At 36.6% G+C, this 26,021-nt stretch overlaps 2 protein-coding genes across 5 annotated transcripts; both read right to left on the reverse strand.

Moving 5' to 3' along the window:
* Window positions 1–1,693: 1,693 nt before the first annotated feature.
* Window positions 1,694–13,351, reverse strand: LOC132312307 (WPP domain-interacting protein 1-like). Its single transcript, XM_059810627.1, has 2 exons — window positions 11,786–13,351; window positions 1,694–2,567 (listed from the first exon to the last, which is right to left on the reverse strand). Exons 1-2 carry the CDS (start codon window positions 12,924–12,926, stop codon window positions 1,849–1,851), a joined length of 1,860 nt encoding a protein of 619 aa, XP_059666610.1. The 5' UTR covers window positions 12,927–13,351; the 3' UTR covers window positions 1,694–1,848.
* Window positions 13,352–16,807: 3,456 nt separating this feature from the next.
* Window positions 16,808–24,135, reverse strand: LOC132312308 (uncharacterized). Of its 4 annotated transcripts, XM_059810631.1 has the most exons (5): window positions 23,792–24,135; window positions 22,410–22,797; window positions 20,633–21,797; window positions 17,471–20,200; window positions 17,216–17,348 (listed from the first exon to the last, which is right to left on the reverse strand). In XM_059810631.1, the coding sequence occupies exons 2-5, from the start codon at window positions 22,574–22,576 to the stop codon at window positions 17,343–17,345; spliced, it is 4,068 nt and encodes a 1,355-aa protein (XP_059666614.1). In that variant the 5' UTR covers window positions 22,577–22,797; window positions 23,792–24,135; the 3' UTR covers window positions 17,216–17,342. The 4 variants fall into 4 exon arrangements, with proteins under 4 accessions (XP_059666612.1, XP_059666611.1, XP_059666613.1 ...); XM_059810629.1 differs by having other exon boundaries at window positions 16,808–20,200; window positions 24,003–24,135; XM_059810628.1 differs by having other exon boundaries at window positions 16,808–20,200.
* Window positions 24,136–26,021: the final 1,886 nt, after the last annotated feature.

Genomic DNA, 26,021 nt, shown 5'->3' on the forward strand with positions numbered 1-26,021 from the left:
GGCTCATCCGAGCCGTACGAGCACAACACGCCCCCGCATGTGCACTACATATATGGCTCGGCCAGTGCAATGTGCGCCGGGCGCTCCCATTACCTTCTCGAGGAACATAGAGAACAATTGATGGGGCTAGTGATGCTTATGTGTTGGTATATCTGGAAGGCAAGAAATTATCAATGCATATATTATCAATGGACTATTTCTATGTTGAGTTTGAAGGTGATGCTCAGGTCTCTTATTCAATTGTTTTCAGCTTAACGGTGGAGCACTAATTGAGATTCAGTTCGTTGTGGAAGATATTAGGGTAATAAATTTCAGTTGTGTAGTTTTTCTTACTATTGGAGAGAAATGAACAAAGTAACCATGCGTTAACAGTGAGCTCCATGGCAGAGAAGGGTCACCATCCCTTCTTCTTTGATATATATATATATATATATATATATATATATATATAGGTCATTAGAGCACCCACATTGAGCTCGCGCAACCCATTTTTGCGATTGCGATCCCAAGCTGCTATTTCCACGATCCAAGCAGGCCCAGAGCACTGTGTAATGGGAAAAAAGCGTAGTTTGCTGTAGCATTTCTTTTATCTTGCAAACACGATCAATCAATAGTGTTCGATGGAGCAATTCTTTTCAATACTTTGGCTTAAGTAGCACTTCTGAAAGAAACATTATTTCGCTCTAAAGTAGTAACTTCATTTAAATATGCAATTGTGTTTCTTGTTATCTCAATTCATGTTAGTCATGTTCTTTCTCATCTCTGGTCTTTAATCCCCACTTTCACACAGTTTTTTTTTCTTTTTTTTTTTTTTTTACTGTTTGCTGGGTTTCCCATCCCGTACTTCGCACTGCAATGCACTTTGTGCGTGGTTCCATGTAAACATTCACTAGTGTCTTGCATCAACCGCCTCTCTTTAACCTCATTACAGTAAAGCACAAACACCCAATACCACCAGTGACGGGATCCTCTCTAGCGGGTATCGCTCTCTCTCTCGTTTCCCGTGAATCTAAATATTAAGTTTAAAAAGAAAAATAATAATAAAATGGGGTATAATAATAATCTAATTGTTATCATTTCTTTTCTCTCATCTAAGTTTTCAAACAAAAATATTATTATTTATTGAAACGAAGCCAAAGTGAATTATTAAGTGACGTGACTTTTTCTCAACCCTTAGTTCTAATTTCACGAAAACAGGAGAGAGATCCTAATAGAGAGGATCTAAGTCCCTCCACCCCACCAGGCAATTTCCCAAAGAGCCAAACACTAGCAATACTATGAAACAATTATCCATCAACAACGTACCAGCATCGTCAACCTGCATGCACCACTTCACCATCATAGAGTAGAGCCATCATCGCCGTTTTCTTAGCACATGTCGGAAAATTTAGGGTTGCAAGGACATTCTCTTTTGTTCATCTTCCAAACAGTGGGCAAACTGCGTGGATACCTAAAAGATTTTCATTTCCAACAACCTTTAAAAATTGCTTTAGGACCATATACTTCAAGAGAAGCAACCATTAAATGCAAAACTTCCTGAGATTGCAGAAAATTGCATGGTAGAACCCTGCATCATTATTTTCTTGTAACTAAGTCATATTCTTACTTTAGCCAGAAACATTTATTAAATGAAATGTTATCCTTGTGATTTAAATTTTAGAACTATGTAAATGAAGTAAACAAGAGTCACCAGTACAATGAAAGAAAATACAATGAACAAAAATAGATGAGACAAGGTGTGTTGGATCTAACTCAAAACTTCTACAACAAACTAATTTGACATTCAAACATCTGCTTAGAGATATTGAAAAATACCAAAAAAAAAAAAGGAACTACATGTTCTCAAAACTAGGTGGGTACAACCCCTGCATTATGGGGTGATAAGCGCAAGAGAAGCAGTACAAAGGCTACAACCAGCAGTATAAACTGTATAATAAGCATCGATGTAACATTACATATCCTCTTCTCCAGATTGAGAACCTCATCGTTCTCTATGATATCTTCACGACAACCTTGCAACTTCTCAGCTTGTCTCTTTAGCAGTGCACCCATGCTTTCTGCATCTTCGAGCGTGTTCAACATTTGGGCTTGCTCTAAAGCTAGAGATTTTTGTTGTTCATACAGTGTGATTTGATCCACTGCCGCAACTCTCAACTTCTGGATTGTTCTTGATATTGCTATATACTCAACCTCAGCTTCAATCTTTTGCTTAAAAAGACCCTCAATCTCGGCCTCCATCTCATGATAGTTCTTCTGCTGCAAATCTATGTTGCTTTCCGTCTTTTCCTTTTGGGTCTTGTTACTCTCTAAAGTGGCTTCAAGTTCAATAACCTTGGCTTCCTTCTCCTTGAGCATGGCCCTCGACTCTTCAAGCTTGCTTTCCAAAAGACTTGCATTCTGTTTTAAGCTAATTACCTGCTTTTCCAAGCAAAGAGTACTTTGTCCAATCTCTTCACAGTGCAACTGATCTGACGAGCTTGCTTCAAGGATATTTGGATCGACAGCAGCAAACTCTGAAGAAACAATACTATTATCTTCCTTTCCAATCTCCATTAGTTTCTGAATTTCTGCAAGAATAACAGCTCCATTAATTGGATCTGTTAATAAACACTTCACAAAAAGACTGCCAATGTCAGGGGTTCATTAATAACACATTTTGCAAAAGCAGACGCACAAAAAAACTTCAACAGAAGCAAATATATATATATATATATTGTAAATCTAGATGTTAAATGTTAGATCTATGTGTAAATGCGTTTTTTATTTATTTGACACAATATGGTTTAAGTAGGAAAAATTAGGAATCAAGTCACATGGCTAGAAAATAATTTTATAATATGCTAACATTTTGAACTATTTCTTCGTTCTTTTTTTCTTTTTACGTTTTCCAAAATCTGTCTATATCCAAAAGATGAATAGTATATTAAACTAACAACTATATTAATAAATATATTATATGTTCAACTACTTCCAAATTAAACCGCATTTTCTTTGACAAATTTTTCAAGAAAAGTTTGTTTCGTGATATATAGACTAGAGACAGTGTTATATATACCAGATGGTGTATTGTTTTATTCAATGGTTTATCCTCTCTCTCTCCAACTTCTCTATGATTTTCTATTTTTTGAGATCTTTAAGCCATGATCTAATGTACTGCAAAATATTGTCTAATCCACCACATGCCACACGGTGTCTAGGAGCCTCTAAGTCAATCACCCATATTGCAACTTAACCATATTTACCCTATATCATGAGGCAAAGAAGCAATGTCCATCATCACATCATAGATTTAGTATTTATCTATTCAGGAAGAAAGAAATATTAGTCTTTATCCAATATTTGGCTATGCTTCTCATGAAGTTTACCTATATCTTAAAATTCTACTGGTGCTTTTGAGAAGTCGCTTAATGCAACTTTCATTGCCCTTATCCCTAAGAAGGGAGGTGCTTCTGACATTAAAGACTTTCGTCCTATCAGCTTAGTAGGTTGTATCTACAAGCTTCTAGCTAAGGTCCTTGCTCTTAGGTTAAGGGGAGTGATGGATGGGATTATTTCAGATTTCCAGAATGCTTTTGTTGGAGGACGACAAATTCTTGATTCAGTTCTTATTGCAGGTGAATGTGTGGATTCCAGATTGAGAAGTGGAGTTCTTGGAGTTTTGTGCAAACTTGACATTGAGAAAACGTATGATCATGTGAATTGGAATTTCCTGCTTTATTTGCTTCAGAGAATGGGGTTTGGAAGTAAATGGAGGAAATGGATTGAGACATGCCTTTCGTCAGTCAAATTCTCTATTCTTGTGAACGGGTCTCTTGCTGGTTGTCATCTTTCCTCTTTCTTATTGTTATTGAGGGATTAAGCAGACTTATGCGAAGAGAAGAGGATCTTGATCTTATCAAGGGCTTTATGGTGGGAAGAGATCCAGTTCATCAGATGGAGGTCTCTCATTTACTTTTTGCAGACGACACCCTAGTTTTTTGTGATGCTAATGTGTCTCAGCTTAGATATTTGAGGTGCATTTTGGCTTGCTTTCAGGCTGTCTCTGGTTTGAAAGTTAATGTGGCTAAAAGTGTGCTTGTGCCGGTTGGAGATGTTTAGGATATTTCTTCTTTAGCGGAAGTCCTTGGGTGTAGGGTGAGTTCTTTTCCAATTCAGTATTTGGGCTTGCCTTTAGGGGTTTCCACTAGAACAATGGGGTGTTGGGACCTTGTGATTGATAGGTATGCAAAGAGATTAACGGGATGGAAAAAGCAACACTTGTCTAAGGGAGGGAAAGTTACGCTTATAAAGAGCACTTTATCGAGCCTTCCTACTTATTTTTTATCTATGTTCCAAATTCCATACTTTGTTGCTGATAAGATCGAAAAAATTCAAAGGGATTACCTTTGGGGTGGAAGAGGTGATGAATTTAAGTATTACCTTGTCAATTGGGAACAAGTTTGCAAGCCAATGAAGTTTGGTGGTCTTGGTATCAAAAGACTGGTCCTTTTAACCAAGCTCTTCTGGGTAAATCGCTGTGGAGGTATGGAAGGGAAAGGCATCGCCCGTGGTGACGGCTAGTTTCATGTCGATATGGGGAAGAGAGTGGTGGTTGGTCTACTCGTCCGGTTTCTCTAGTGGGAGGAGTTGGGGCGTGGAAATTCATAAGGAAGGGACGGGATGCTTTTTCTACTCATATCAGATTCAAAGTTTGTGATGGCAGATGTGTACGCTTTTGGGAGGATCTTTGGTGTGGAGACCAGCCTTTATCTCGTTTATTTCCCAGGTTATACAGTATTGCAGTTGATAGACTTGCCTACGTAGCCAACTGTTATCAACTTGATAGTAGAGGGATTACGTGGGACGTGCAATTTCGACTCTCTTTTCAGGATTGGGAGGTAGACGAGGTATGTGTTTTCATGGATTTGTTGTATCGACAGGAGGCAATTGGCAGAGGTAGTAATGTTTTTTTTTTTTTTTTGATAAGTGGCAGAGGTAGTAATGTTATGACATGGATTCCCTCTTCCCATGGTCGCTTTGAAGTTCGTTCCTTATTCTTATGTCTTTCTGATTTCGATATTGTTGATTTTCCATGGAAGACTATTTGGCGTTCTATGGCTCCAACTAGAGTGGCATTCTTTGTTTGGACCGCTGTTTGGGGTAAGATCCTTACGATTGATAATCTAAGGAAAAGGGACAGTTGTCTTGTTAATTGGTGTTGTTTGTGCAAACAAGATGGTGAGTCAGTTGCTCACATTCTAATACATTGTCCTATAGCGATGGATTGTTGGAATTTTATCTTTTGTCTGTTTGATATGCATTGGGTTATACCTCGTTATCCTAAGGATTTGATTTTTATATGGAGAGGATGCCGTGTGAGTAGCGCTGTTCGAGATTATTGGAAAGTGGTGCCACATTGTGTTTGGTGGTGCATTTGGTAGGAGAGGAATACTAGAATGTTCGAAGGGAAAGAATCGTCCACGGCGAGTCTGAAACTTCACATCATATGCTCTCTTTTCAGTTATGTGAAGAGGAAGTCCTGTTCTTCTTCCGAAGATTTAATTATTTTTTTGGCTTCTTTGGATCTTAATCCCTAGTTTCACTTTTGTATAAGGGATGCGTTCCCCTCTTGAACGCCTTTTTTATTTCAATTATTACATATCAAAAAAAAAAGTTTACCTATATCTTAAAAAGTCAGTGAATCTGGTTGGTTCAACTGGCTGAACCACTTTCAATGGAATCCTATTGAATTTTTAAAAGAATTGATTTCTCAGGCAAACCAGTCCAAGAAATTACGGACTCAAAAAGGAAAATTAGTATTAATATGGGCCTCCTTAACTTAATCCTTATGGATTTTCAGTGGACAACCATTTATATTTTTCTTAAGGGTCTTCAGTCTACCCATAACAAACATAATTCTGTACGGGGACGGAGGCAGCTAATGCCCACAGAGGGCAGCTTACAATAGCACAAAATACCATATATATCTTTTGTAAACAAACCCCCAACCCCCAACCCCCACACCTCCCCCCCCCCAAGTTTTGCTATTAGCCTTTGTATATATAGGTGCATATTCAAGCCAAGAGTTGTATTTTTTAAAGTTAATACTTATCACAGAGGTGCTTTGAAGAAATGGAGAAGAAGCTAACAACTGAGATGGCCACTACAGCAACATTCACATAAAACTGATCCAACTCAGTAGAACCCATATCTGTCTATCTATTGAGAGATTCAACACTGCATCAGGAAAGTTACTTGAGCAATTCCAAGCAGGCAACACAACTGATCAATGTCATTGTATGTGCTTAAAAGATTAATTTAAATAATTTTTAACAGTTTTTGAAGAAATAGAAGTCGTCATCTCCATCATGAAGAGACACATCACAAGGGGTCCAAGTTCTTCAATAATTGTCTTATGTGATTGGTTCAAATGACCACAGCAATAAAGTGTTCTTTCTGCTGTGTTCTAACTACACTTGGGTTGTGCCTGAAGTCCATCTTTTACACAGGCGATCCAAACCCAGAAAAAAAGGGAGTTATGATAGGTGGCTGAGAGTCACATAAAACCTTTTGTGAGACCCTTGTTAACATGAATCCCAGATCATATAAAATGGCTAAACAAGATTCATGTAACTAACCCCAAATAGTCGTGACAGGACTTCTCACCATCTATTCTTAGTAAACCTGGACATTTTAGCCAGCCCTTACCCAAGCCTCAAGTAAAATAGTATCCTTGCTATCTATTTTCAAAGAAAGAAGAGAAGGATAACAGATGCCTCTTTGTGGCTCACAGAATAGAAAGAAACGATCTGTAAATTCTCCCTCATAAATATTGGTTGTCATTTAGAACGTAAAATTTCCTCCTCCACATTTTTGTTTTCCACATAGGCAATGTAATATGGTTGCAAATCTAAATAGAAAGCCAATATAGATGAGGATTGGGAAGATCCTATACGATATTCCAGTAGAACGGCAGTGGAAATGAGTTCACCATTTCACCCATTTCTATCTTGATAACTGATATGCAAGATTAATGTAACCAAACTAACCTTAAATAAATCCCAACCCCAACATACACACACTCAATAGAAGAAGAACAAGTATTATGTTACCAGCCTTAAAAAATATCCACCTTGGCATTGTCAGGAGTGGTTCCAACTATTTTCATAACAGCCTGCTAGATGGGATGCATTAAAAAACTATGATTCCTTGCTGGTAATAAGGATGCTCCAAACATATGTGCCATTAAAATTTTCTCCTTCCATCCATGAAAGCAAACATTACTCCAACTGACTCAACTTACAAAGGAAATCAACCAGTCTTCTCTCTTCTTTAAGCATTTGTTTGCTAACACCAAATACATACAATTAATAATAAATTCCCATATTTCATTTCATTTGTTCTCCAGAATCAATTGTTCTAACATATCAAGAGACCTACAAGGATAAACTTTTCATAGATGAATAAAGAAGAGACTAATTATGGTCTTACTCTATGAAGCATATATACTTCTACAAGGAGGATGCATCTACTTCCTAAATGTATCCATAAGTGAAAATAAATATTTTTCCAATTACCTGGGAAAAAATTCCACTTACTTTATATTTTAACCCATCTTTTTTCGAATTTTATTAAAAATCATCTTTAATTCCACATATCCACTGTGTGTCAACATATTCACCATGTGTCCATGGTGTGTCTATCATGTGTCTAAAAGAAAAAAAATATTTAGACACGTTTTTTTGGTGTGTCCGATGTGTGTCCGTGTCCGACACAAACTTCGTACATTTTAGGTGTGTCCACACTTTCTAGCTTTGTGTGTACTTTGAGACATATGTTTAACAAGTCTACAACAATAACAACAACAAAAAGCCTTTTTCCAACTACTTGGGCAGACTACACAAATCCTATGTTTAACAAGTTTTGAATGCTAAAAAATTTTAACTTTTCCAAATAAAGTATCATATTGCAATTTTTAGGAAAGACTTAGAATTTCATCAAAAAAGAAGTATTGACTAATAATGAGAACATATCATGAGTTCAGGACTGATTTAGTAAAAAATTATGTCCATGCAGAACAACACTTAACTTGTTTGTCATAATTCTTTTATAAGGAAATGTTAATATTTGCTTATAAAAGAATTATGACAGACAATAAGTATAACATGACAAAATAATTAATATTTCAAATTTTATACATAGATACATAAAATATTTTAATTTTAAATCTAAATTACTAGTAATATACATGTATATTTCAATGTTTTCACTGTATTTGTGTATCCTAGTTTTTAAGAATTTGTCAATATTGTAGTATTTGATCTATCCCATATTTGTGTCCATGCTTCATAGATCTTCCCAGAGCAAAATTCAAAAAATCCCTTGAACTATTACGCTTTTTCAAATAACCCCCTTTGATTATTTATTTGGTAAAAGAACCCTTAAAGTTTCTTAAGGAATTGCAATTACCCCTACAGTTTGTCCACCGTTAAAAAAGAAACGGAAATACATTCACGTGCTATGCACTTAACATATATGTAATACTTGATGACCATTATACCATCTTTTATTAGCCAAAATTTCAATCGATCTATTATATTACCCAAAATAAGGGCTTTGGATTCAATTTTTAGATTGACCCACTCATTTAATCTTTTCTAGAAACTCATTTCAACTTTTCTTACTCATTTCCTAATGTATATAAATATGTGTGTGTGTGTGTGTGTAATCGTATATAAGATATAAACTGGCTTGAGCTAGGTTCATACTATCCCCATGTGTGAGCTTATAGGGATGATATATTTTGATGAACCAACTAGACAGTTGTTCAAGAGCTAGAGTAATGCCATGCCCAGAATCTTTTCAACGGAAGTGACCAGAGGAGTAATCCGCTGCTGAGAAGGCCAATAGCGGGGCTTTTGATCGGTCAAATAGGAATGATGGTAAGGAGATGCGAACGGAATCAGTGCGCAAGCGCTCATTCTTTCTTTATGGGGCCCACCATTTTTCTTTTTGTGTGAAATCTCACCTTCTGGAAATCTCAAAAAAAAGGGAAGTGGGAGTATAGGTTTTCTTGAAGACCTCTTCTCCCTTCTCCATTATTCTAATCATTGAATTAGGTAGGAAAATAAAGAGAAATGGATCTTAGAGATGAACCACAACTACCAGCTCTCACCAATCATCACTACCACCGACCAAATCCCCAACCATTTAGGGTTCATCTAATACAATCACCAATAAAGCAACACTTCCCTTGTTCACACCACCCCTTTACAACCATCCATCTTTCATAAAAGATGCCTCACTGCGATAATGATGGCCCTTTCCTCCATTATCAGACATATTTAACTCATTATCATCATCTTTGCCTTTGTCCCATATGAATGGGGTCGGCCACATAAATTTTCTTTTCCCATTCTTTCCTATAATAAACCATGTCTCTTGCAGTATTTAGTTTTTTTAAATCATTTTTAATTACTTCATCACATGTAAGTTTTGGCCGTCCTCATTGTCGCTTACCTTCTAGGCACACAGCCCTTCCTTTCCTAACCGGTGCATCTTCCCCTCTATGTGTATATGAACATTATCCATCACAATTAAAACGCAATCCAATTCCCCCAATTTTGTGAATGGTGAATGTTCTCTAGAGAAGATGGAGGTGTGCGTTTTCCAGCTATGAATTGGCTTTAAGATGTGGCTTACAAGGATGGTTTCAATTCATGGAGATAACAATGATATTTTTGTGTTGGTAGCTAGTTCAAAGCATCCCCCTTCCCCCCCAAACCCCCCAACAAAAGTAATTTGCTTTGCAATTTACAAACTAAATAATTAGTCTTCCTCAAATATTTTGACTTCCTAAATTGCAAGTATGGTATTCACTCTTCAAAGCGTCTTGTCATCCATGGTGGTTGACTTGTGAACTGCCTTCTTTTTCTTCTCATGCTACCCTTTCCACTGGTGTAAATTGCACTGTCCATATATATTAGCTTCTCAACGTTAATTGTGGCGTGATAGGTAGGGCTGTAAATGAGCCAAACTGAGCCGAGCTTGTGGATGTTCAAGCTCGGCTCGGCTTATTTGGATAAGAGTTTGAGCTCGGCTCGAGCTCGATCGAGCCGAGCTCGATCGAGCCTAGCTTAGGCAAGATTGAGGCTCAATCGAGCTCGGCTCGATAGTTTTTGGGCAAATTCGAGCTCGGCTCGTGAGCTCGTTAACGGCTTCAATATTCATCAGCGATTTCATGTTTATATATATACACACACATCCACACAAATTACTAGATCATTTAACTGAGGAACAATTCACCATTGCACTCCATGGATGTCAGATCTGAAACCTTTTCATCTTCTTTACACTATCAAACAAAAATGAAGATTCCACCACTGAAATCACAAGAGAGGAGAGAGCAAGAACCTTGGACTATCAAGTTGCCAACCGGAGGTCCGGTGGATGGCGAGAACTGAAGCATTCCGGTGCGAGTTAGATTGGGTGGTGTTGCTACAGCGGCAGATGTCTGTTTGCTCTTACTCTTTAGCATGAAACGAATGAAAGAGGGATGGTATTAGGTTTAGGTTTAAATAAAAATGGGCTTGGGTCTGGGAAAAGTATTGGGCTTCATATTCTTTAAAGGGTTATGTTATACCGTAATTGTGTTGGATGGAATTCAAAGAATGTGAAAATGGTTATATAGTCAAGTGAGCCTTCTTAGTTTTAATGAGTAAGTGGGCCCTTACACGGATTCAAAAAATTATATATATATGTGTGTGTGTGTGTGTGTGTGTGTGTATATATATGTGTGTATATATATATATATATATATATATATATGTATATATTTCGAGAACTAAACAAGCCTTTAAACGAGCTTGTTCACGAACACGTTCACGAACAAATGAACCGAACAGAGAGGTTTTTGAGATTGGCTCGTTTAATAAACGAGCCTAAAATTTTTGTTTGAGTTTGGTTCGTTTATTAAACAAACGAACACGAATCGAGCCTTTAGTGAGCTGAGCTTGAGCTATTTGTCAAACGCTTGGTTCATTTACAACCTTAGTGATAGGAAGAGAGATAATGGAGAGAAAAGGCGACCAGCCTGTGAGAGTGAACAAATGCGAAGACAGGTTTCTCATTTATTGAATTGGAAGGGGATAGATTTTTTATTTTATATTTTTTTCCTAACCATGGACAAGGGGATGAGTAGGACATGAAAGTGCTACTTATATAAAACTACATCGTTTAGTGAATGAGCAAATTAGTAATTTGTCATCGCAAGTAATGGTGAACAAACGGCATGGACTGATTTGCAATTTTTGATAGTTTAGGGGATTTTTACAATGCCAGAGGGTTTTGCAAGAATGAAATAGTTGAAGGAATTTTTTTGCAGTTTACCCATCTTACCAAAGCATCCATAGTTTCGAAAAACTTAATAGTTATGTGTGACACTGTGATCTAAAGTTCTAAACTAAAACTGCCTAGTTATAAAATGATGATTTTAGAACTTCCAAATTTTTGACTTACTCATCCTGAATGATGGAGATTTTCCCTACACCCATGGTTTATGAACATCCTAAACTTTAACATTTCAGAAAGAAGAAGAATATTGTGTGATCTTTTTGCAAAAAATTCTGACTGTCATAACTAAAGAGACTGTAAAATCCAGAGAAGCACCAAAACCTAAGGAAAACGTATGTATATTATTAGGTGTCGTGTGATTGCAAAAACAATATTAATGTTATGATCGCATATAAGAGAAAAATATGTTATGGAAATAATTCTAAAAGTCGACAATAAAGGAGGGTACACCCACCTTTTTCTAGTGCTCCCTGTGCAGACTGGAGAGTGAGGAGAGACTCAAGCAGTGGATCCTGATCCATCGAGGATCTATTATTCTCACTTTTTTCTTCCTTAACATCCCAAGACAAGTCAGCAGCTAAATCATTTTGAGAGAGAACTTCAAATTCTTGCACACTTTCTTTGCCATAACCACTTTGAAGCTCCTTGCTGAACTGTTGTTCACCAGAATCACCACCATGAGCTTCATCACTGTTTTCACCATTGTAATTCATTGACCTTCCAATTTGTCTTCCATTACTAGTCACAGAATTAGCGCCCTGCATAAAGACAAAGTTGGAGCTTCTCGAGTCAGATTCCATGCTGGAATGAGAGTTTTCCTTCTTAATTTTGACCCCTTCTCCTCTAGGCTTCTTACTGGTTTCAGTGCGACCCTTTACCTGCTGAACCCGTTGAACTGAATTACCAATATTCTTCCCTCTCAGACTCCTCATCCGGTTATTATCGCGTGCAAAACCCACTACAGCAGGGATTTCGGACCTCAACTTTGGGGCACTAGCTGCCGTGGAAGATTTACTACTCCGGTCCTCACTGTTCTCAGAATCGGTCCCAGCAGCAAAAGTGGGTCCGACTTCCAATCCAGTATCCAAATTTCGGCCAAGCATTGAAAAACCATCAACTGTGGTGCCAGGACTTTTGACCACAGCATTCGTGGATGAAACAGATCCCTCGCTCTTTTGCTTCGTCTCAACGGAGAAATTCTTAGGTTTTGTTGAATTCATTACTGCACTTGACAAACCCCGCTTCAGGATTTTATTGGTATCAATATCAGGACTCCCATCCTTACTGAATTCCCTCTTGATCCGCCTCCATTTCTTCAATCCATACCCTTTCCTCGTCGCAGGGGAGGATGACTCCACCGCAACGCCAGGAGACCCAACAGTCAATGGAGGTGAATTCACCGACTCCGAAGCTTCAACATCGTTCGGTTTCATATCACCCAAAAATTCATCACCAACATGTTCATGATAATCACCACCACCACATGACCCATTATTTTCAACCTTGACTTCCTCAACATTCTCCAATCTCTCAGGGTTTATCAACTCATTATCTTCCACAGATTCATGTACCGAACACTCACTTTCCAAATCCATCACTAAATCTACGAATTGTATAGCAAAACAATTGAAGTTTTATGAAGCCACCCAAAATTCAGATCAAGATCGAGAACAACCAACCATCATTCCAGCTCATGGTGGCCAAATTCAGCAAAAATTAGACAGTATCGTCAATCATGCCAGTGGGTATATTCGAATTGAATTCATTTGGAATTAAATTCGAATCAATAATTTATTTTTCAAAATCTGAACAAGATTACAATTGGAAAGCGACGGAAACAGATTCGAAGCACGATAATCAATTAAAGGCAAATTGGACATGAATTGAAAGGAATTGAATGATCAGCGTACCTTTTTCTCCATATATGATGAATTTGGGGGTTGGGGGGAAATGGATACGAATCGAAAGAGGTGGAAACCCTAAATTCAACTTTGGTTTTGGAGTTTTATAGCGATGAAATTATTGAGAAATTTAAAATAATAATAATTATTATAAATAAATTGGGATGAGTTGGAAACATGGAAAACACAGATGGCCACATGGAGGTGGTGGCCCACAGCTTTTGGTACCACATGACATTATACACTCAGGGGTCGGCATTGTCATCATTCAAGCAAGTGAAATTACCAAATTATCAGTTGGTTGTTTGTATCATGGATTAGTTGATTTTGTTTGTTTCAATGTAAAATATTTTTTTTTTAATTTTTTTATTATTTTATCGATATTTGATAAAAGTTTACGTTAAGATTTATTTGACAAAAATTTACATTGAGATTGAAGTCGAGTCCATTAGACAGAACATGTAAAATAATTTATCAAAAATTGATGAATAAGTTATTTTTGTTAAATTTTAATATATTTTTGTTTGTAAATATTTTACAACAATTAAATACCAAAAAATAAAAAAATATTTTACATCCAAACAAATGAACCCTAGATCTACAAATATGCTAATGAATGGGTGATTGTAAATAAACTTGGTTAAGATTTGTAAATACAATCTATTTATTAAGTTGGTTTTAGACTTATAACGAATGGGATAAATTTTTGAGATTTCATTTTATTGTGGAGATGAAACAGGTACTTAAAAAATAAATAAATAAATAAAAATAAAAAGGGACTTATAACTGAATTTCTCTTTTTAATATTTATTTTAATTTTAAACTGACAACACAAAACAAATACATTGAGCTTGAATCAGCTGAGTCATTATTAGACACTTTTGTTCGGACTTGTGTGGGACTCAAGTCCAATTTTACATGTGTGGACTCAAGTCAAATTTTACCTCCTAATGATTTGATTTAATAAAATTCATCTCGTTGCAATTGTAGACCCAATATTTGTGCATAATTACATAAAAGGCCCCATATGTAAAAATGCAACCTCGACCCTACTAGTATTCATTCTTAACTCAAAAAAATCTTTTAAACCTTAATCCTACAATTTTTTTATTTTAATTTTTTGTTAAATTAAGTAGAACATTAGTTTAAAAAAAAAAAAAAAAAGGTTTAGAAAGTATATTTCTTAAAATGTTTCAGTGGATGTGTGTATTGGGTTGGATTTACGACCCACAAGTCGGGCCTTGTGTTAGCCCAAGTTCATACCCGCCCAATAATGAGTACAGTATGAGTTGGATTGGCCCACATAAACTCCCACGGTGTCTTGGCCCACTGGCTCGGGTAGGCGACAGGCCCGATCACGTGTCGCACCATTTGTTTTTACACTAATACCAAATCAACAACCTAACAAAAATTAGTCTCCTGAATTAATCGGGGCAAAGTCGTAGACGCCCAACTTAAAATTTAATGAAGTTAAATGTGGTTCTTTAACTTGAACAGATTTTTTTATGGTGTAAATTTAACATAAATTCGTAAAAAGATTTATACCCAACCGAACAGTTTTCCTACTGTGAAGTCCACACCCCAAAAAAAAAAAAAAGTCAAATAAGTTAAATGCTAATGGGAGAAATTATCTTACAAGATCTTGAAGTCGACTTTTAAGACTTTGGAATAGTAGTTTGGATCTTTAATGGTTTGCTTTTTCCACGTCATCATCCCTGGTTTTCAACTTTTTAACGTACCTCAGTTGTCATGACTCGTGACTCATGAACTTGGCCAATGGCATCCCACTCAACTCTCAACTCCCAACTCCTCACGCCGTCATGCCATATATATATATATAATATACGTCTATACATATATGATATATGCATATATGCTTTGCATTTTTAATTTTCTTCCTAAACCATGGAAAGTACTTCTTTCCTAGTTTTTTTTTTTTTTTGGTTAAATGGGAAGCTTACTTCTTTCCTAGTTCCTACAAAGAGAGACAATAAACCGCAATATGCATTTTTAAATTTAATGGGGCTAAAGGAAAAATGAAATGAAAAGAAAAAAAGAAAATACGTGTCCAAATAAGCTATTTAATTTCCTGAATTTTTTTTTTTTTTTTTGGTTTTTGAGAACATCAAATACTCAACTACCCAATAAAGGGAAGGTTAGTAAATTACCAAAAAGGGTAAAAAAAAATAATAAAGGGTACATTGAATTAAGGGTGTTAAAAGTGTACTACTACAAACATTTTCTTTAACTAAGAAAAAGTCAAAGTATTTTCCATGAGGGAGAGGGAGAGGGAGAGGGAGAGGAGTGAGTAACCTAGTCCTAAGGGGCAATTATGGAATTATCACAAACTCAGGGGGATCATTGGTATTTGAAGACTTTAGGTAGGAGGAAGAATGGAAAATCAGAAAAGATTCCACTTTTCATTATTTTAATGTTTGGGTCTAAGTATTTGAAACTGAAAGGGCAGGCATTAGCATAGCATAATGGTGGTGGATGACATTGAAAGACAAAGAGTGGCCCACATTGGAGCATTCAGTCTCTTTAAGATTTATTAGGCTTGTCCAACTTTCACCATGCAAACTCCACCATACACATTCCATCACCATTACCACAAAATATATATATATATATATATATATATATCACCAGAACATTCACTACTACAAAACAAGACCTTAAGGTCAAAAAAGAACTGCACTTTATAAAATCACCCCCAAGAAAAAGGCTTAGTGCCCATATTGCAGCCCTTAACAATATATATATATATATACACACACACACACATAGTACACACACTGTGGCACACGTATACACATCATTGGGGAAAAGATATTGCCAATCTAACGGCTATTGTGTTAATTTGTATAGTCTTGCAAGTTGCAGCCATCTCTATTTTTTTGACTCTCTCTCTCTCACACACACGCACACACACATTATGTAACGGCTATATTACATGTTCTGGCAAAAAAGCGTGTTCCATGCTTTAAAACCCTCGATTGTCTTGCCATGCATTTATCTGGGATTTAACCAAAAGAAGGGAAAAAGTAAAAGGTAGATGCAAAGAAAAAGAGAGAAATAAGCTAATAGTACAGTGATTTTTGTGTAAGTTTCGAAGTAGCTAGGTCTATGGGTTTGATACTTTGATGTTGGAGGCTCAACTAGTTAGTCACCTTTTATTACATACAATAATACAAAACCTTCACTTGGCATGCAAGAGAGAACCACCATTGGCCTCTAGAGTTGTGTGTTTATATTACTTGTTGATTCATTCACTTCTTGGGATTTCTCCATGCGGTTAATACTAGCAAGAGATGAAGTAATCAATCATGATATATATAGTTCTATTCATTAATGCAATTATGCATGGCTAAACTATAAGAACAGCTAACGCTAAAATTTAAGCCCAGTGCACGAGTATCCTGCCACTACAGAGTATGGGGATCGAGGGTTTTAGGCACATAAACTTGCATGCCTCTTCTAAACAAAAAATCACATAGGCGAAACTTGAAACCATTACTTCATTTGATCTCTTGTCTATAGAAACATCTAGGCCAATATTTCATGCAAATGAAATGTCAAGATGAACACTACAATTCATATATTAAAAGGAAAGGTTCTTCAAGGTGATTTATTAGTCATAGATTGTTTTATACATTACTATCAGGAAGCTTTAACAATGCCCACAGAGGCCTCAGAAACTGCTTAAATCTACATTTGAAGAAAAAGAAAAAAGAAAAAAAAAACTTCATCAAAAACAACTTACTTAAATTAAGTACTCTTCTAAACTTCCGCAGGGTCTCTCGATCAAGCTGCCATACCTCATGGCTTTGAGATCATCAGTTTCAAACGTCAATCTTTCTGGACAATTCCCGATTTCAGCAGAATTTTGATGTGAAACTCAGTGCTGCACGTGCCAAGTGAAAATGTCTACCTCAAGCAAAGCTTGGTGGTTATGAAAAGCTTGGAGAATGATACAACACAGATCTTAGATGGCCTGTTGAGGATGGAGAAGCTGTTAAAGAACCGGGATGCAGTACGCTTGAACCTTCTGAAGTACAATTCCACCGAACAGGACTTGCATTCGCTCTCCTGGAAGGAGGCAGCTGAAAGCTAGTGCTGCGCAACATTTGAGATCCACTATAGTGAGGAGAATCCTGTGGCTGATAACTATAGAAAGGATTCGCATGCCTTGAACTATAATCAACAGCCGCTGGAATTGAAATGCCAGCTGATGTTACCTGATTTCCCTTCATGCCTTCAGTGTTTGTTGCGTCGGAGGAGGAACCAGGTTCACTTTCAGGAGTGTCGTCAATAATTATGATCTCCTTAACAGGATTGGTGGTAGAATTAGCATTCCTGTGTAGGGGATCAGGAGTCGTTAAAACTTTTTCTGTACTATTTGTCAATGTATCTGGTCCGTTTTTGGGTCTACTTTGTTCAGTCGGCAAACTGTATCCACCCTTGTACTCATGCGGCTTCAAGGAAGCTGTAAAACAACTACCCATATTCTTGCTTGTAAACATGGGCACCGAAGCCTGAGGCAGTGCTTGTGTTGCCTTGGCATTAACATGGCTTCTGAAACAGTTCGACAACCTGACATCAAAACCTTGCCCCATTTTGTTATTTTGATTCTGGCCAAAGATAAGAGGACTTTGATGGACCATATGATCAAAGCAACGGAAGTCACCATTTTGAACATTGCCAGAAGAGACCCCAGAAAGTGTCTGAATTTGTGGATTTGGATGGTCATTCAGTTCACCTGACTGCGATTGTCTAAGTTGCGGGCACAAGTCTTCATCTTTGTTTACCACCATTAAATTTTTCCCCATCAGCCTGAGAACGGGATTTGAAGCAGATGGACTAGCAGAATCACAACCACCACGGATTGGGAACTTGAGTGTAGAATCAGCAGAAACATTCACATGGATGGGACCTTCAGGTGACCTTGTGTCAGAGAGAATTAACTTTTCAGATTCTAAACTTGGGAAATTGGTGACAGTAAACATTTCAGCCCTCGAGTTGAAACTAGGTCTTATGTTCGGATCATAACTCATCTGCTTTCCCATGGCAGGAAGTGGCACAGAAGCCATATTCCGTCGCCTTAGAAGTTGTGACTCTTGATAATTTAAAGCAACACCCTCAGAAGTTCCCTCCTTCCTTGAGCAACAACATGGTTGATCATTTTTGAAACCGAGAGGTCCCTTATCAGGGAATATCGCATTGATTTTCAATTCATCAAGAGTCATTCTTTCTGCTCCTGCACTCGCAGCAGGTTGAACTGTAGCATTATTTTCCACTACAGGATCATGGCTGGCACCTGCGAAGCCTGACCTATTTTCTTCTTGAGTGACATGAGGTCCTCCAGAAAAGTTTTCTGAAACTTCCAGATCAGATCTCACCACAGAGGAGTTAGAAATGGCTGATGTTGCAGAAATGGGAGAATCTGACAAATCTCTATCAACCATATCATGGCGATCTTCGGAGGAATGAACTCGGCTGGTAGTTAATGTTGAATTTCCTTGTAGATCTTCCGAACCTAAATGCCCAGGACTTGGCAGAAATGACCCTGGCGGTCCTGGAATAGGTATTGGGTCAACGTCAAGAAAGTAATTTCCTTGCCCAACTTTACAATCAAATTCTGTCCCCATATGAATATTTTGCTCCATCACACCATTACCAACTGCATCTGCACAAAACATCTCTTGTTCATCACCCAGACTTTGCTCGGTAGGACACATTGGTGCTTCAGCTCCACACAAAGATCCCTTAAATACTTCAAGACAATGCATCAAGTCAGATCGGGTGTAGGAAGGATTAGTCTGCTTGTGGAATTCTGGATCTGAAGATCTACTCTTATTCACAACACTCCCCTCCTCCCAACAAGTTCGATCACCTTTTTCGGCATATTCTATGTCATCGAATGTGTCTGTCAAACCACCACGAACTCTAACAGAAAAATCTACATGCTTCCCTGCATCATGAGCATAACAATGAGGTGTTGAACGTGAACTCTTCAAAGCTGCCATGGTTTCCTCACTCTTAGAGATACTCAATGCTCCTCTCTTCTTTCTGATCTTCAGAACATGGCGTCTGCCAATAGACACTTTGTCAGTCATCTCTTCTACTCTGGATTGATTTTCAGCATGATTCTGCATAGAGTCATGATGTTCATCCACTTCAGATGGCCATGTTACTAAGTCTTCATCTAACTCTTCCATCCAAGGCACCCGAGATTTTTTGAGTTCAGAACGCTTTCTACTCAAATTACAGTTGGATTCTGGTGCAGTGGATTGCCTAAGTGACAACACATTCTTCCTCGTGGTTTTTGACAATAATGCATTATGCCTCTGGGACAGTTTTGCGGAAGCATCATGATAACTATTAAAGCTTTTGACCGGGCCTGTGCTGATTTTAACTGCCTGATTGCTAGGAGAAGATACTCGTTTTTCTCTATAATTAGGCAGATCCTTGCAACTATCTGGCATGTCTTTTCTCAACTGTTTCGCATTACGCTTCGGTATTTCCGAAGAACTCTCCACATTGCCGCTGATCTGAGACCCAGATGAGAAAATTCCAACTCTCTTTCTCAGAGAAGGCTGCTCATCACATTCAGTAACTTGAGCTCCATTCGATGAACACTCCATTCTTTTGCTGCTTTCATGAGAGGAAAGTGGATTCTCAGATGATTTTAGATTTTTCAGGAAGCTACCCTCCGCATATGAATCACCTAAACATGATTGATCACTTTCAACTAGCAAGTCCTGTGTCAAATTATACTTCGAACGTTTAACACCTTCCTTTAAGCTGCTTTTCTTGGAGAGACCTGTTCGCTTAGAGCGTACCCATTTTCTTATGGTTCCCCCTTCACTCATTTTGATCTGCTTTTGAACTTTGAAAGACTGTATCAAGTGTTCCTCTTTCTTGTGAAATTCTTCCACTGCATGAGTTCTTTCTTGACAACGATATACCTGTTTACCAATAATTTAATAACAACTAAAGTCTCATACAAGTTGAATTGCAAAAAACAGGCGTTTAACTTTTAGTGCAAATGTAGTACAATAAGCATTAAGCACACTAAATTAAGTTCAAACCCAAAAAACAAAAATAGATAAATTAATAACAAGAACTAAGAAATACCAAAAATGAAGTTGATGGAGCCAATCTAAGTCTACTGGGAGCATGAAAAATAAATTTTATCCCAAGCTGTAGCATACTTAAGCCTTTCAAGGTCTCAAAACACATAAGATAAATCTATTGGCTATATTGCCAATAGATATATATATATAGTAGTGGAGAATTTTGTCAGACTTAAAAGAATAGGAACGAGTGAGAGAAAGAGCGACTATGATCACTACTAGAAGAAGGGAAACACACACACAAAAGAAGCAAGGGCAGTGTACCTCAGATCCGCGACCAGGACTGGGAGAGCAAAAAAATTTGCTCTGGGGGGCAAGTTTCAGGTATTTTTTGTGTTTCTGAGCATGACAATTCTTCTTGTTGGTTGAGAGGAATTTGCTTCTTTTACCTCCTTTCAGAAGTTTACGAGGTCTGAGATCCGCTCCTACTTTTGAAGAAGAAGGTTCACTGAACTTCGATAAAATCCGAACTTTTGTGCCATTGGCGTCAATATACACTGCACCATCATCACCAGTGTCCTCAAAATTAACAGGTGAAACTCTTTCCTTCCTTTCTTCGGCACACACCACAGTCTCTTGAGTAGGCAAGCATGAGTTCATGGCCCAGCATGTCCCATTTCTTCTATCAAGCTCTTCTAGTGTGCACCGTGGGGCTGTTTCGTAGATATCCACCATCAATTTTGTCTTCCTCGGCTTTATTCTATGCTTAACCACCTTAGAATTTGCAGTCCAACCAACAGTTGACTCCGCAGAAAGGCACTGATCAATGTGAGCATTCAAGGTGGTATTAGAAGAGGATGAGAAAGTCTTGCAAACCGGGCACACTTTCGAAGCCATTGTTTCCGAGAATGTCATACAATTCGATGTAATTTCTTCGTTTGAGCTAGGATCAGCAAGACTACCCAATTTCACTATCAATTTGCACCTCTTAATGGAAGGTTGGGTTGTGCTCTCGTTCTTGAGGGATGCCGGAGGGTCTACAGCCTCAGGATTTGCTGCTGCAGCTTCCAACAGAGTATCAGTATCCAATGCCGAGCAAGGGGTCCTATCAGTGGGAACCGAATCAATGTCAGAACGAGATTGACTGGTTGTTGTTGATGGAAATTCTTTATCTCCCTCAAATCCACTTGAATTTATATTTACACAATCTACTGCTAGCTTTTCAATACATCCAGCAATATTGGAATTGTCTGTTTCGAAGTGATCACTCGGCCTAGAAGGCTCCCCATTCGAATTGCTTATGTTTTCCCTATCAAGCAAACCAGCTTCAATCGTGCATCTCCCGACAAAACGATTTCTTACTGAATCAAGTGGCTGAAATGGGGGCAGCAAATCTTTGACTCCATGTTTTAAACATAGTTGCAGGCTTTTCTGAGAAAATGGCCAATTCGTCTGGATGTCCTTGCTCCGGGAACTAACAACATAATCTCTGAAACACAAAACATAAAATTTTCAGATGGGTTCGATCAATCATACCAAATCCTAACTCAACTTAGCTGTATATTGGACAAAACCCAAAGGACATTAAGTTGCTGATGAAGATTAGGAACATATGGGCCATGGAATCAATATCCAAAAAAAAAAAAAAAAAATCAACAATACAGAAACAACTGACACAGATGGCAAATTTGGCAACGGCTACAGAAGTAGCAAAGAGATTACATGATCTAATGAACTCAAAAAGAACCTTAGAGAGGGTTGACTGTATCAACAAGGAGACACATGAAATCAAGGAGAGGTAAACAAATTAATTAAGAGCTTTGACTAGAGATTGAAAGCCATGTGCCACAACTCACTGAGAGTTCGTTTACAAGCAAATATCAGATAAAAGGCAACATGGGTTTCAAGAAACCCTCCTTAGCTTAGCCCCATGGTGGACTGAAATCACAATCAGCAACATGTAACTGTGGATCTGACCCAAGAATGAAACAGATGAGTTGAAAGAATCACATGGGAAAGAGGGCAGTAAGAGAGCCATGACAGAACAAAGTAAAAGCAGAAGAGAGATCAGATGGATTGAAAGGTTAGTAGTATTTATTACCTTATGGAGAATTTGGGAAGTGGGTTTTGGTCATCAAGGCCTGACTTGAGCAGATCTACCTCTTGCAAGGCAACCTTATCAGAAGCCCTCTCATCACCACCACTTTTCAGTTGTGAGATTTCACAAGGACATGAAGGATCTGGTGGTGGGTTTTCAATGGATAACATCTGATGATAAGCTTCTCCCTTCTTGTGCAGTCTTGACTGTTGTCTTCACAACAGTCACAAGAACTAATACTATCTCCACAATTAAGCCTTGTCTTATGCTTTGCCTTCAGCATAACAATATAGCCCTCTCACAAACTCAAAACCCCACCACCATCAACACCAACCAGTAAGATCAAACAAACCCACTTCAGATATGACCCTTATCTTCTTCATTCATCAACCTGCAAAATATGAGAAGATAGAACATGAGTTCAAGACAGATGACCTAGAAAAACAAAGGAAGACAAGTAGATTCTAGACCCCTCTAGAACGTTATTTTATGTGGGTTGGAGTAAATTTAAAGCATGTATTACACATGTTGAATTATCACAGACAATTTGAGAAACTGGTTGAAGAAGGAAAGAACAAAATTTGCCAAAGAATTAATCCCACAAGCAAACATGAGATTGAAGATCCAAGTCCATGAAGCGTTATTTTATGTGGGTAGAACCCAGAAAAAGCACATGAAATTGGAACAGTTCAGAAGATGAAAAACCAATATGGCACTTGCATACTTCATGAAATCAAATCTATAAAAGGAAATCAGAAGATGGTATTAAACCAAGAGGAGTATTATCAAAAGATTTCCAAGATTACCAAGAACCTCACACTTGTGAAACAGAAGATCAAAATCAAACCCAGAGCAAGAGATTTGCATGGGATAAAAAGAATTTATAGAGTAGAAAGAAAACAAAGACGCCCAAAATCAAAGCTTTGGTCGCCTTAGGTGAACAGTAGAAGATGACCACAAAAAAAAAAAAAAAAAAAAAAATTAGAATCAACCCATAGACCAGATTTGTATATATATTTTGAATATATAGAAAATAAAAGTACTTTCAAAGTCGATGGGTCAAGAAATTTGAAGGAGAAGCTCGAGAAACACGGTGAAGAGATCATGAAATCACAAGAAGCTTTGACGTTCAAACTTCAGGACTACCTCAAAACAAATATACACATATACCAGATATGTATCTATATATATACACACACAAAACTCAAGAAGAAGATGATAAGAAGCAAATCTTGGATATAATCCAACTGGGTCTTGAAGAAAACCCAGGGATAAGAAGAAATTTAGAAGAAAACCCCAAAAAGAACCGATTTTGGGGAAGATAAATAGCATCAAAAAACCTGTTTGGAGCTAAAGAAAACAAAACCCAATACTATACCACAAACCTTCTTCTTTTGAAACACTTTTCTGGGGTTGTTTGAACAGAAAATGGGTAAGAAAATGAGGTCAGGAGAGAGAAAAATGGTCATAGCAAACTTGAAAACAAAGAACAAGATATAGATAGAGAGAGATCCATAGTTCAATAAAACTAGAGCACCCAGTGAGAGATGAAAAGGGGCATCAGGTTCTTCTCTCCACCAAGAAGCAGGTTTGTACCATTAACAGCACGATTCACCTCCCATCTGTGAATATGCGTGAGAAAGAAGAGGAGAGAGAAAGTGAGGAAGAGAGAGAGAAAAAAGCAAAGAAGAGAGTGTTACACTACAAAGCTGTCCTATCCTATACCTACCCTACACTCTCTCATTTTTTTCTCCATTCTTTAATCTTGATTTTTATCATGCATGTTACGAAATGTCGGGTTTAGCCCCTTGTTTCTGGGGAATTACACATAGTGGTACTCAATCCTGTGCATAACGACAAGATTGTGTTTGTCTGCAATCATAACCACCGTTGAAATTTGAAGCTATTTTGCATATTTCTGCAATTTATTGCACTCAGGATTACCAAAGAAATTTACAAGAAACTGTTGAGAAATTTTCTTTCCGGAACTAAAAATTGTTATAGTACCAAAAGATTAATCCGGGTAACGACACCACAAAAGAAAAAATGATTAATAAATTCAAACATAATGTCATCTCACTTGTACTTGTTTTATTAGTTATTATCTTTTAGTAGTTTATTATTTGATTTGATTTTTAAATTGCTAAAGGTGTGTTCGGTTGTAAGGGTTATATGAAATTATAATTTTAAAATTAAAATTGTTAAAATTTTAAAAACATAATTAAAAAATTTGAATCAAATTTTTTTCAAATTTTATTAATTTTAATTTCAAAGCGTCAATTCTATACAACTGAACACAATCCAAAACGTATTTAAAAAAATATAAATTGAAATGGAGTAATTTCTACATATTAGAGAGTTTGCAGTATACTTTAATTTTGCTTGATTCAACCCTTTTTTTTTTTTATAATTAAAAATTACAAAATTATACAAAAATTTGTTAATGTTTGACTAGAAATGTTTTACGAAAACTTAATATAAAAAAATTATTTTTAGATAACTATTTTTTATAATTTTTTTAAAATAAATTTTAAAACTATTTTTTAAAATAACAAATCAAGCAAGTTCTTTAACTTTTGTGGTTCAAAATTTCTAATCTAATATAAAAATAAAAATAAAAATAAAAACTTACACATCTTTTATAGTATTAAATTAGCTAGTAGTTAATATAATGAAATCCGGAGTAATCCTACTAAAAAATAAAAAAAAATTAATTAGCTACTAATTAATATAATGAAATCCGAATTATAAAAAATAGTTATCTAAAACAACAGATTGATTAGACCTAGTAACAATGCAAAGGAAATTATCAATGCTTTAGACTTAGTGACACCTCCACTTGTAGAAATATATTTTTTTAAAAAAATAGAGGTTTTAAGTCTGCCCAAAAACATTGTAACAATTTTATTTGTAAAAAATAAAAAATAAATAAATAAATAAAATTCACATACACCCGTACTGAGGTATCAGTAAAGTCATACATCTCATTTGTACTTATTTTATTGGACCTTGCTTTTGATTAGGTTTTTTAATATAGGACTTATATACATGTATGTAGAATTTTTATATTAGAGTAATAATAATACTATTAATTTTATATTATTTTCTAACTAAAAAAACGTACTCTAAAGAAATCTATTTAAACTACTGAACTACGTAGTAATATTTTTCGATTTCTTGATTTCTTCGTAAACAATATCTCTAATGATGGCTAATAAAAAATATATATATCTCTAATGATCCTAATAAGAATTTTCATCTCAAACTCCTTTCTCTTTTGACTGCCGAAAGTACATCAACCTGTAAAAGGTGTCTAGGAGCAATGTTTGGCGGTTGTTGTTAAAAGCTCTTGCTGAAGCTCTCATGCATGTATATTTTTTATTTTTTTTATTTTTTCTGATAAGGTACCAATACTCGCAATGTTTTTATTATTATTATTTTTTTTTTATTTTTAATCATTTTCATTTAGATGCTCACTATTCTTTTTTTTCGTGATCTTCTTAATTTTGTTTTTTCCAGATAAATAAAGGTAATTAATTTGTATTGATACTTAAGATACACATGTACAAAAAGAATGAGAGGAATGTTTTTTTTTCTATAGATGTTCAATTTTGT

Source organism: Cornus florida, unplaced genomic scaffold (assembly GCF_030987335.1).
Source record: "Cornus florida cultivar Cherokee Brave unplaced genomic scaffold, ASM3098733v1 CherokeeBrave_3.0.0_Hap2_Chr06, whole genome shotgun sequence".
Classification (NCBI taxonomy): Eukaryota; Viridiplantae; Streptophyta; class Magnoliopsida; order Cornales; family Cornaceae; genus Cornus; species Cornus florida.

Coding starts and splice junctions, on each gene's coding strand:
- LOC132312308 (XM_059810629.1), bottom strand. CDS start 22,576: ATGTTATCCATTGAAAACCCACCACCAGATCCTTCATGTCCTTGTGAA. Junction 21,798..22,409: donor CTTCCCAAATTCTCCATAAG/GTAATAAATACT, acceptor TTTGTGTTTCAG/AGATTATGTTGTTAGTTCCC. Junction 20,201..20,632: donor GTCCTGGTCGCGGATCTGAG/GTACACTGCCCT, acceptor ATTGGTAAACAG/GTATATCGTTGTCAAGAAAG.
- LOC132312307 (XM_059810627.1), bottom strand. CDS start 12,926: ATGGATTTGGAAAGTGAGTGTTCGGTACATGAATCTGTGGAAGATAAT. Junction 2,568..11,785: donor ACAGGGAGCACTAGAAAAAG/GTGGGTGTACCC, acceptor TTATTCTTGCAG/AAATTCAGAAACTAATGGAG.